General features: G+C 57.4%; 2 protein-coding genes across 2 annotated transcripts in view; both read left to right on the forward strand.

The window, feature by feature from the left end:
• The window catches only part of LEFTY2 (left-right determination factor 2), an 8788-nt gene extending 6518 nt beyond the window's left edge, over nucleotides 1-2270 (forward strand). Inside the window, exons 3-4 of the mRNA XM_015562333.1 lie at nucleotides 1221-1285; nucleotides 2139-2270. Of these exons, the coding sequence (XP_015417819.1) occupies nucleotides 1221-1285; nucleotides 2139-2270 (197 nt within the window). The remainder of the gene's footprint in view (nucleotides 1-1220; nucleotides 1286-2138) is intronic.
• The window catches only part of TMEM63A (transmembrane protein 63A), a 56149-nt gene continuing 47818 nt past the window's right edge, over nucleotides 1107-9437 (forward strand). Inside the window, exons 1-6 of the mRNA XM_006761316.2 lie at nucleotides 1107-1285; nucleotides 2830-3029; nucleotides 3805-3884; nucleotides 6644-6710; nucleotides 8097-8134; nucleotides 9128-9270. Of these exons, the coding sequence (XP_006761379.1) occupies nucleotides 2835-3029; nucleotides 3805-3884; nucleotides 6644-6710; nucleotides 8097-8134; nucleotides 9128-9270 (523 nt within the window). The 5' untranslated portion in view covers nucleotides 1107-1285; nucleotides 2830-2834. The remainder of the gene's footprint in view (nucleotides 1286-2829; nucleotides 3030-3804; nucleotides 3885-6643; nucleotides 6711-8096; nucleotides 8135-9127; nucleotides 9271-9437) is intronic.

The raw sequence follows: 9437 nt of genomic DNA on the forward strand, positions 1-9437 counted from the left end.
GGGGGTGGGGGGACATGGGCTGAACTTGGCGTTGGGGGCGCGAGTCCCCTGCTCCCCACCTGGCTCAGCGGGAATTCTTGGATCTCCTCCTCCAGGCTCTTGGCTAGGAATGAGCCAAGGAGGCATGGATAAGTGCTGGGCATTTGCATACACTTGTCAAACAAATATCAGATCGCTGGATATTGCGAAGGTCGCGGCCAGGCACGGCTCCTGTGACCACGGGGCCTGCTTGCTGGCTTGGCCCCTGCTCCTGAGCCAGCTCCCTTTTGATCGTCCACTGAGTCCCCTCTTTCCCCCTCCCCCCCGCCCCCCTTGTCACCCCTGCCTGGAGGGGCCATGATGTTTCAGCAGACGCTGGGTTTTGTGTGTGTGACGGGCAGGACAGGCTACAGCTGAGCTGAAAGGCGGGGAGACTGGAGGCCTGCACAGCTGTGCGCTCAGTGGCACGTCATCTGGAGGGGCTGGCGGGACCAGCTCCGTCCCAGGCCCCAGGCTGACCTCCGGGGCCCTTCTTATCAAGGGATCCTGTTTGACAAGAGGAAATGGACCGAGAGGCATGACTGGGGCTCAAGGAAGAAGGGGAACCACAGTGCCTTCCTCCCTTGGGGCCTCTGCTCCCCTAAACTCAGCATGCAGCAGCCTTGGGGAGGGCTGTCCCCTGGTACCGCCCAGCCCAGCCAGCGGCACCCCTCCCCACCCCCTGCTCCTCCGGGACAGTGTTCCCTCTGTGAGCATTTTATGAGGCTGTTCTTGTCTTACCATTTCACTCTCAAGCCTGCCTTGTCTGTTCTGCCCTGTCCCTGGCAGCAGCCACCCGTGGTGCCCAGATGAGCCCCACAGCTCAGGGCAGACCACTGGCCCCAGCAGGGCCTCCAGCCACAGGAGAGGAGGGGGAGGTGGGGGTGAGAGTGGGGAGCGGGGTGGCCCAGAGGAACGCAGGCCTAGAACCAGTTCTGGGAGAGGCCAGGGCAGGAGGGCGCCCATCGGGAGGACACAGGGTCCATGCGGGTGTTTGAAATCAGAGACCCCAGGGCATGTGTCCGCGGGGCCCAGGCCAGAGCTGGGCCGGGTAAGGCCGCTTCTCATGCCGGGTGTCTGTGTCCCTCCAGGAAAGCCCTCACAGGCTGGTGCCCGTGGCCCTGCGGGCAGGAGACCCTGCAGGAAATGAGTGTGTGCGACGGGCAGGACAGGCTACAGCTGAGCCAGACTCTGTTTGCCAGAGCCAGCTGCCCCTGAGGGCCTCTCCGAGGGGCTCATCCCCAGGCCGTGCCTCCCCTGGTGTCCGGTGAGTGTGGGGCCAGGGGCAGGGCAGGCGCTGGCCTCCCAGCATCTGGCTGGGGGTGTGGTTGGGCTGGTGCCACGGGGCGGGGTGTGAAGGGGGGGAGCCAAGACCATCTGTCTCCCAGAACAGCTCTCATGCGTCTGCCCGTCCATGGTTCTGGCACCACACCCTCCCTCCGGCTCTTATAGGGGAGAAAGTGTCTCCGTACCCTGGGAGGCACCCCCTGACCTCCCGCACCTACCCACCCCCCCCACACACACCCTGCCTGCACTTTTGTGTGGGATTGTCCCCAGCCCAGCAGTTCCAGGGGTCAGAACTGGGAATCACCCCCACCCAGCACACAGTCCACCAGCGTTGTGTGTTTGGGGTCCCTGCGTGTTTGGGGTCCCTGCGGCAGGTGGAGAGACCAGCCCAAGCAGAGGCCCTGGGGAATCTGGTTTAACCAGCTTTGGGGAGGGGGGGGAGGGGGAGCTGGAGGAAGCGGTACTGAGTATGTCCCCGGCTCCTCGACCACAGTCCCTGGAAAGGAGGCCGGAACGCGGGCTCTAGCTCTGGGCCTCCGGGCTCAGGGACAAACACTGGAGCTTTTCATGAGCCTCGCCGGGGTTCCCAGCAGCCAGGGAGGGAGCAGCCAGCCGCCCGCGGAGCTGTCCGTGTTTGCTTTGGACATGTCAGGCCTTTCCCTGAGACCAAGGTCCTCAGGGGGGTGGGGGTCAGAGGGCGGAGCTGGGAGGGCTCCGTGGGTGCCTCGGGGGTCCCTGTGGAAGTCCTGAGACTCTCCCCGTATCCTCTCCCTGGACCACCCCCGCCCCTCTCTTCTCCGGTCCCACGTCTGCCTCTGTCCGCCCCTTCCCAGGCCTTTCATCTCTCACTGAGCTACCAGCTTGTCCGCCTGCTGGGGCGGGAGCAGGACCGTGTGAGTCAGGAGTCTGGGTCTGAGACCCGCGTCTGCCAGGACCGGTTCCTTGATCTTGGGGCAGGTGGTTAAGCCCCTGAGCCTCAGTTTCCAAGTGTGGGGAATGGGCCTGTCTCTGACATCCATGAACAGTGGGAGCAGGGGCTCCCCCGTGGTTCCCACGGTCAGCAGCTTACTTAGGGGGCCCCCCTCTTCCTTATTTGCCCCCCTCCATCCTCTCCCCGGCCTGCACTGGTGCTCCCAGGGGCTCCCCCAGGAAGGAATGACCTTGCCAGCAGGAGTCCTGGAGGCTGGAGGCCCGTGGGCCCCCCCTAAACAGGCAGATACGCAGCGCCTGTCCTTCCCTTTTGTCCTGTGCCCCCCACCTGGGAGGGTACCAGCTGTGTCTTGCAGGAGCCATCCCCCCTCCATCGGACCCTTGGGACTGTTCGCACAATGGAGCTATTTTCCGTAAACTCTGCCTGGCACGCGGGGTCTGGTGTCTCCTCGCCCCGGCCCCTTGCTGCTGGCTCCCCGTGCCCCCCACCCCCCACCCCAGCCAGGAGACACCCACCGTTGGCTCTGCCAGCCCTGGCCGGGGAAACGATGGGAGAGTCTGAGCTCTGACCGCCTGCCGGGTCCCGTTCTTCAGGGGTGATGGGCACCATGACCGACTCCCCGTTCCTGGACCTGTGGCAGTCCAAGGCGGCGTCCACCCGGGACCGGCTGGGCATCAGGGAGCACCCCAACGACTCCTACTGCTACAACTCGGCCAAAAACAGCACCGTGCTCCAGGGCGTCCCCTTCGGCGGCATCCCCGTCGTCCTGCTCATCGACGTCAGCTGCTTCCTGGTAAGACCTTTGTGAATCCTGCTTCCCCCTGTCACTTGTTTGTTTAAACCCCACCGGGGCCTTCCGGGGACCTCAGGGGAGGAGCCAGACCTGGCTTTCTATCCCAGCAGCGCTGCCACTGACAGGCTCTGTGGCCTTGGGTACATTACGTCGCTTGTCTGGGCCTCAGGCTTCTGCTCTGTAAAATGGGACTAATTCTTTTTAAAAAAATATTTTTTTTAATTGATTTCAGAAGGAGAGGGAGAGAGAGATAGAAACATCAATGAAGAGTGAGAGAATCATTGATTGGCTGTGAAATCAATAAAAATAGATTTTTTTAAAAAAGGGAAAGACATTCTATGTAAAGTGAAGAAGAAAAATTAAGCGGCTCCCCAGGGCGGCTGTGGGGCCAGACCTCCCTGCCCAGGAGCCGCTGAGCCAGCTCAGTCCTCGGGAGGTCGCGGCTGCCGATGCTGCCTTCACAGCCACGGACAGGCCCGCGTGCTGGGCTAGGAGGGCGCCCGGGCAAGCTCACCGGCAGCACGGACAGCCTTCGTGACTTGGGAACAAGTGGCAAGACCTGGGGGGTGTGTGTGTGTGTGTGTGTGTGTGTGAGCGGGCACAGCATTACAGCCTCGAGCTGTGCGGCCCTGGGCAGCTCGGTGCCCTCTCTGGGCGTGGGTCACCGTCGCGCCCCGCTGACGCGAGGCAGGCGGGCTTGGCCCCTAAGACAGCTGTCTCTTCTCTTGACAAGCCATCCAATGTGCTTTCACTTGCTTTCTTTTTCTACTTTTAGTTTTTAATATTGGTGTTTTCCATCATAAGGAGAAGATTCTGGGATTACGGACGCATTGCCCTGGTGTCAGAAGTGGGCAGGTAAAAGAGTCATGTTACTTAGAATGTCAGTGTGTGTGTGTGTGTGTGTGTGTGTGTGACAGAGAGAGAGAGAGACAGACAGACAGACATTGGGATGGGCTGGGGGCATGGGAAGCCCAGCAGGCAGGACCCACCCACGATGCTGGAATCACATCACGTTCACCGTGTACGCCCGCCAGGCCGGTACCAGATGCCGTCTGTCCGGCCCGCGGCACGGGCCCGCGAGGTCAGCCTCGTGAGAAAGCCAAGGCCCACACGCCCGGTCCCCTCTGGGCTCCGGCCCGGCTGTGGCCACAGGCCTCACTGGCTTCGGGCTGCGGAGGAAACGGAGTTCCTTCAGATAGTTAGGGCTCCAAAATCAGCAGGAGGAGGATGCCGGCTTTCTGACTCGCCCTGGCTATTGTCAAGTGCGTCTTCCGCAACGAGTTCGCTGAGGGCTGGGGCTGCCTGCGCAGGGCGGTGGGGCCGTGTCTGAACGAACGGTCCCTGACCTCCCCCTGGCTTCGTGCTGGCCGATGGCCCTAACTCAGCCGCCCCGGGTGAGCCTGCTCCGCACTCACATCCCCCAGAGGGGGACCTGAATTCTCCATCTGCACCACTGGCGCTTCCAGGGCCAGCTGGCTGCCACCCACCCCAGTCCTTGTGTCAGTGGGAAGTGATTTGTTGGGGTCCAACCCCAGCAGGTCCAGGGGTCCCCAAAGGTGTGGACGGAGTCGGCGAAGAAGGAATGACACGGAGACAGCGTTCAGTTGATCAGCAGCCTAGCTAGGATCTCCAGCCAAGTTCTGGTTCAGTTCTCTCACTAGGTTCTCCTCTGGATCTCCAGCGAAGTTCTGGTTTGGATCTCCAGCCAGGTTCTGTGTCCATGTTCTCTTGCTAGGTTCTCCAGGTTCTCCAGCCAGCTTCAGTCTCCAGGTTCTAGTCAGGTTCTCTTGCCATGTTCTATCCAGGTTCTGTAGCCAGGTTCTGTCTCTAGGTTCTTCAGCCAGTTTCTGTCCTGGGGGGCACACTCTGGCCCAGGCTGCCCCCCCAGCGCCTGCCCTGTCATCACCAGGCAGGCCCTCCGCTCTCGCCCCGCCGGCTGCCCCGTGTGGAAATGTGGGAGGGGCGAGGGGTGTGTGTGTAAATGCATTTCCTTCTCCACAGTCTCTGGCATTTGCAAAAGCCTCAGTCAGGGTGTATTGGGGTGAGTGTGGGGGGGGAGGCCCTGGTTTCAGCTGTGTCGGAGCCTGAGACTCTTGGGGGAGCCTTTTGGGATATCTGATGCTTTGGGGGACATTCACCCCGAGGAGGGGCTGAACGCCACAGGACAGTGGAGCACTTGGAAATCAGGGGGCCTGGCCAGCCCCCTGGCTGTGTGATCTTGGTCAAGTCCCTAAACTTTTTGGGGGGTTTTCTCCTGCGCTCTGTTCCCTGCAGGCTTACCGTGAAGGCCCAATGAGAGAGTTCCAAGTGAAGTTCCACTGTGTCTTAGGCCATTCGGAGTGGGAGGGCGGAGCGAGGAGTAGGGAAACAGAAGCAAAAATCCAAATAGCGCACCGGTGTTCTTGTGGGTTACTCAGAAGAAGGGATCTGACTAAAATCCCACTATATAACATGCCGGAGTTCAGCCCTCGCTTGTGTGGCTCAGTGGATAGAGCATCGGCCTTTGGACTAAAGGGTCCCGGGTTTGATTCCGGTCAAGGGCACATGCCCTGGTTGCAGGCTCCATCCCCAGCAGGGGGTGTGCAGGAGGCAGCTGACCCATGATTCGCTCTCATCATTGATGTTTCCATCTCTCTCTCCCTCTCCCCCACTTCCTCTCGGAAATCAATAAAAAAATATTAAAATGCCAGACTTTAGCAACTTTAAAAATGCACATTTTGGCCTTTTCTTGTCTCTGAAATCGGAAGGCAGCTTGTTATCATTGCTTGTTACAGTTTAATTGGTAGCATTTTTTCATTCTTCGTGGTTCATAATGATGCCCCTGACACCAGAGGCATCTTAGAGTTGATGATAAAATACAGCATGTTATGCCAAGTGTTGTCTGCTCTGTGGGAAACACCTTGCAAACAGGCCCCGTTTTGAAGTCACTTTATTTTATTTATTTATTTTTTAAAATACATTTTATTGATTTTCTACAGAGAGGAAAGGAGAGAGAGAGCGAGCTAGAAACAAATGATGCCCCTGACACCAGTGGCATCTTAGAGTTGATGATAAAATACAGCATGTCATGCCAAGTGTTGTCTGCTCAGTGGGAAACACCTTGCAAACAGGCCCCGTTTTGAAGTCACTTTATTTTATTTATTTATTTTTTAAAATACATTTTATTGATTTTCTGCAGAGAGGAAGGGAGAGAGAGAGCGAGCTAGAAACATCTATGAGAGAGAAACATCGATCAGCTGCCTCCTGCACACCTCCCTACTGGGGATGTGCCCGCAACCCAGGTACATGCCCTTGACTGGAATCGAACCTGGGACCCCCCAGTCCGCAGGCCGACGCTCTATCCACCGAGCCAAACCGGTTTCGGCTGAAGTCACTTTAGGTAAACCAGCCCTCGTGCTGAGGCCGGGTGTGTCCTGACCCCGCAGTTTTCTGTCCGACAGCTCGGAGTGGCTCTCGCCGTGTCTGTGTTTCTCACAGGGCGAGTCACGCTTCGCCCCAGCCGGTGAGGGCTAGTAGCTTTGGTCCTGAGCTCCATGAGGCAGCAAGATACGGGGGATGCGTTTTTAGGTTTTTAAACAGAAGTATTTGAATTTTTTTTCCGTTTGTGCTTCCAGCGAGTCCAGATTCCAGAGGTCGTCATCGTCTTCCTCCCAAGGGCCTCAGGATTTTGAGAGTGATCTGGTCGGTATCTCGGGGCAGCGGTGGCTGTGGCCGGCGGGGCGCCTGGTGGGCAGGGGAGGCCGGCGGCGATGAACCAGCGGGGAGAGGGCGGCGGTGCTCCCGTCCCGGCGGTGGGTGTGGGTCAGAGCTCTTCTCTGCACTGACAGTCGCCTGGACTTGGAACAGACCACGGGGGAGGTGCCGCCGGGCAGCTGCCTCCTGTACACTCCCTACTGGGATGTGCCCGCAACCAAGGTACATGCCCTTGACCGGAATCGAACCTGGGACCCTTCAGTCCGCAGGCTCTATCCACTGAGCAAAACCAGTTAGGGCTATTATTTCTTTCTTAAGAAATGTGTTTTTATTAATTTTTAGAGCGAGAGAGAGAAAGAGAAACATTGATGTGAGATCAGCTGCCTCTCATATGCACCCGACCGGGGATTGAGCCCATGACCCAGGCAGGTGCCCTGACTGGGAATCGAACCTGCAACTTACCAGTGCGTGGAATGATGCTCATCCAACTGAGCCACGTTGGCCAGGGACAGTTAATTGTTGAGTTGCCTGCTAGTCTCTGGGCCAAATGTGAGCAGGAGCTGTGTCTTACCCAGCACTGTGCCCCGTCACCTGACACCCGGTAGGAGCTGTTTAGTAATTGTCAAGTGAATGAGGAACAAATATTTGTCTTCAAACAAAGACAGGTCACACTGGGCAACCATCCACTTCAGAGAGTGTCAGTGGACGATCCAAGCTGCAGACACCTGTTCCTTCTCTAGATCCCACTCCAGGCTCTTGTCCCACGCTTCCCTCGGCCGTTTGGAAACAAACAGTGACCCCCAGCAGTTTCTCCAGAGCAGGCCTGAGGTTTCACCAGCTGTTCACTCGAGTTTCATGATTTGACCCCGGAACATGTGTAATCCCACAGATTGGCAAATTTGAGAGGGTTTTGCAAGAATTCCAAGCTTGCACCCTCGCTGGCTTGGCTCAGCGAATAGAGCATTGGCCTGTGAACGGAAAGGCTCTGGGTTCGATTCCAGTCAGGGGGTACGTGCCCGAGTTGCGGGCTCGATTCCCAGTGTGGGGCGTGCAGGAGGCAGCCTGTCCATGATTCTCTCTCAGCACTGATGTTTCTATCTCTCTTTCTCCCTCCCCCTTCCTCTCTGAAATCATTTGTAAAAAAGGAAGAAAGGAAGACAGAATGAATTCCAAGCCTGTAGTGCATATTGGGAACGGTTGGGAGCGTGCGGACTCTGTCTTGTTCGGGACAAGGGGTCGCTTGCTGAATTTGGGGCAAAAGTGCTGTTTTTATACAGCAGAAGGTTTGCTCGTTATTAATGTCAAAGACGATGGTTGTATCTGCTCCCAAAGACAGACACGCTCGAAGCTAATTCCCGATCTCTTTGTTTCCAGGGATGCTGCCCCTGGCTTACTGCGATCTTCCGTCTCCAGTGAGTACGGCGTGTGCGTGTGAGTGCGTGTGCGAGTGCGTGTGCATGTGCGTGTGCGCATTTGAGTGTTTGGCCAATCAGGAGGAAAGAGCCCAGATGCCTGACCTTGAGAAAGGGCCTCTTAGGTACTTCCTTCAGTTCAGGTTCAAAGCCGTACGTGGGGCTGAGGACAGAGGAGTCCCAGGCAGTTCCTGCACCAGCCAATTATAGCTCCTGCTGTGGTTCAGGCGGGAATCCTCTCTCCTCAGTATTTAACGTGGATCTAGTTGAGGGGAAGCTCCTCTAGACAGTGCTACGTGTCTTTAAACTGGTGAAAAGTGGAGAACTAGTGATCGCTCGATACAGTCAGCTCATTGGGTTAAAAGTGTTCATTTTTTCCCAAAACTTGGAGCCTGTGGCGAGAAATCCTAAAAGAGGCGCTGGGTGCTCTGGGCTGGCCAGTCACCTCCAGTGCAGTGGACGGAGCCAGGCTGTGAGTCTGGGTGCCACGGTGGCCATCAGGTTGTTGTAAGATGCACATTATCTGAGACAGCACGAAGAATGAGGAAACGCTGCCCAGTAAGCCGTGGTCAGCTATGCTCGTTGAAATAGGAGAAGGACAGCGTAGAATTGATGGAATATGGTAGTTTCAGGACAGTGGGTAAGTCCCTTTCTCCGGGCCTCAGTTTCCCCAACTATAAGAAAGGTGCCGAGGCCGACACCTGCTCTGGGTAATTCAAATGAATGAATATGTGGTGTATCAATGGTGGAGTTTGAGGGATAGAAACATCAATGATGAGAGAGGATACGCGTGTGTCATAGGTTCGCCATCACCGGGCTAGGGCTATGCCACTTTTCCATGCCTGTTTCCTGCTGTGCTAAGAAATGGAGATGGAATTCGAAGCTCCCTCGAGGGGTGACCAGGAGGGGTTACAGGAGACCCTCCGTGCAGGGCCCCCGAGGGCCGGCCTGGGGTTGCTGCTCACCGGGACCCCATGCCTGTGTCTTGACCAGCGACGACCAGATCCTGGAGTGGTGCGGGGAGGACGCCATCCACTACCTGTCCTTCCAGAGACACATCATCTTCCTGCTGGCGGTGGTCAGCTTCTTGTCCCTGTGCGTCATCCTGCCCGTCAACCTCTCGGGCAACTTGCTGGGTAACTCTTCTCTCTCTTTTTTTAAAATATATTTTTGTTGATGTCAGAGAGGAAGGGAGAGGGGGAGAGAGAGTGAGAGAGACATCAATGAGAGAGAATCATGGATTGGCTATCTCCTGCACTCCCCCCACTGGGGATCGAGCCTGCAACCCGGGCCTGTGCCCTGA

This window comes from Myotis davidii, unplaced genomic scaffold, assembly GCF_000327345.1.
Source record: "Myotis davidii unplaced genomic scaffold, ASM32734v1 scaffold174, whole genome shotgun sequence".
NCBI classification, from domain to species: domain Eukaryota; kingdom Metazoa; phylum Chordata; class Mammalia; order Chiroptera; family Vespertilionidae; genus Myotis; species Myotis davidii.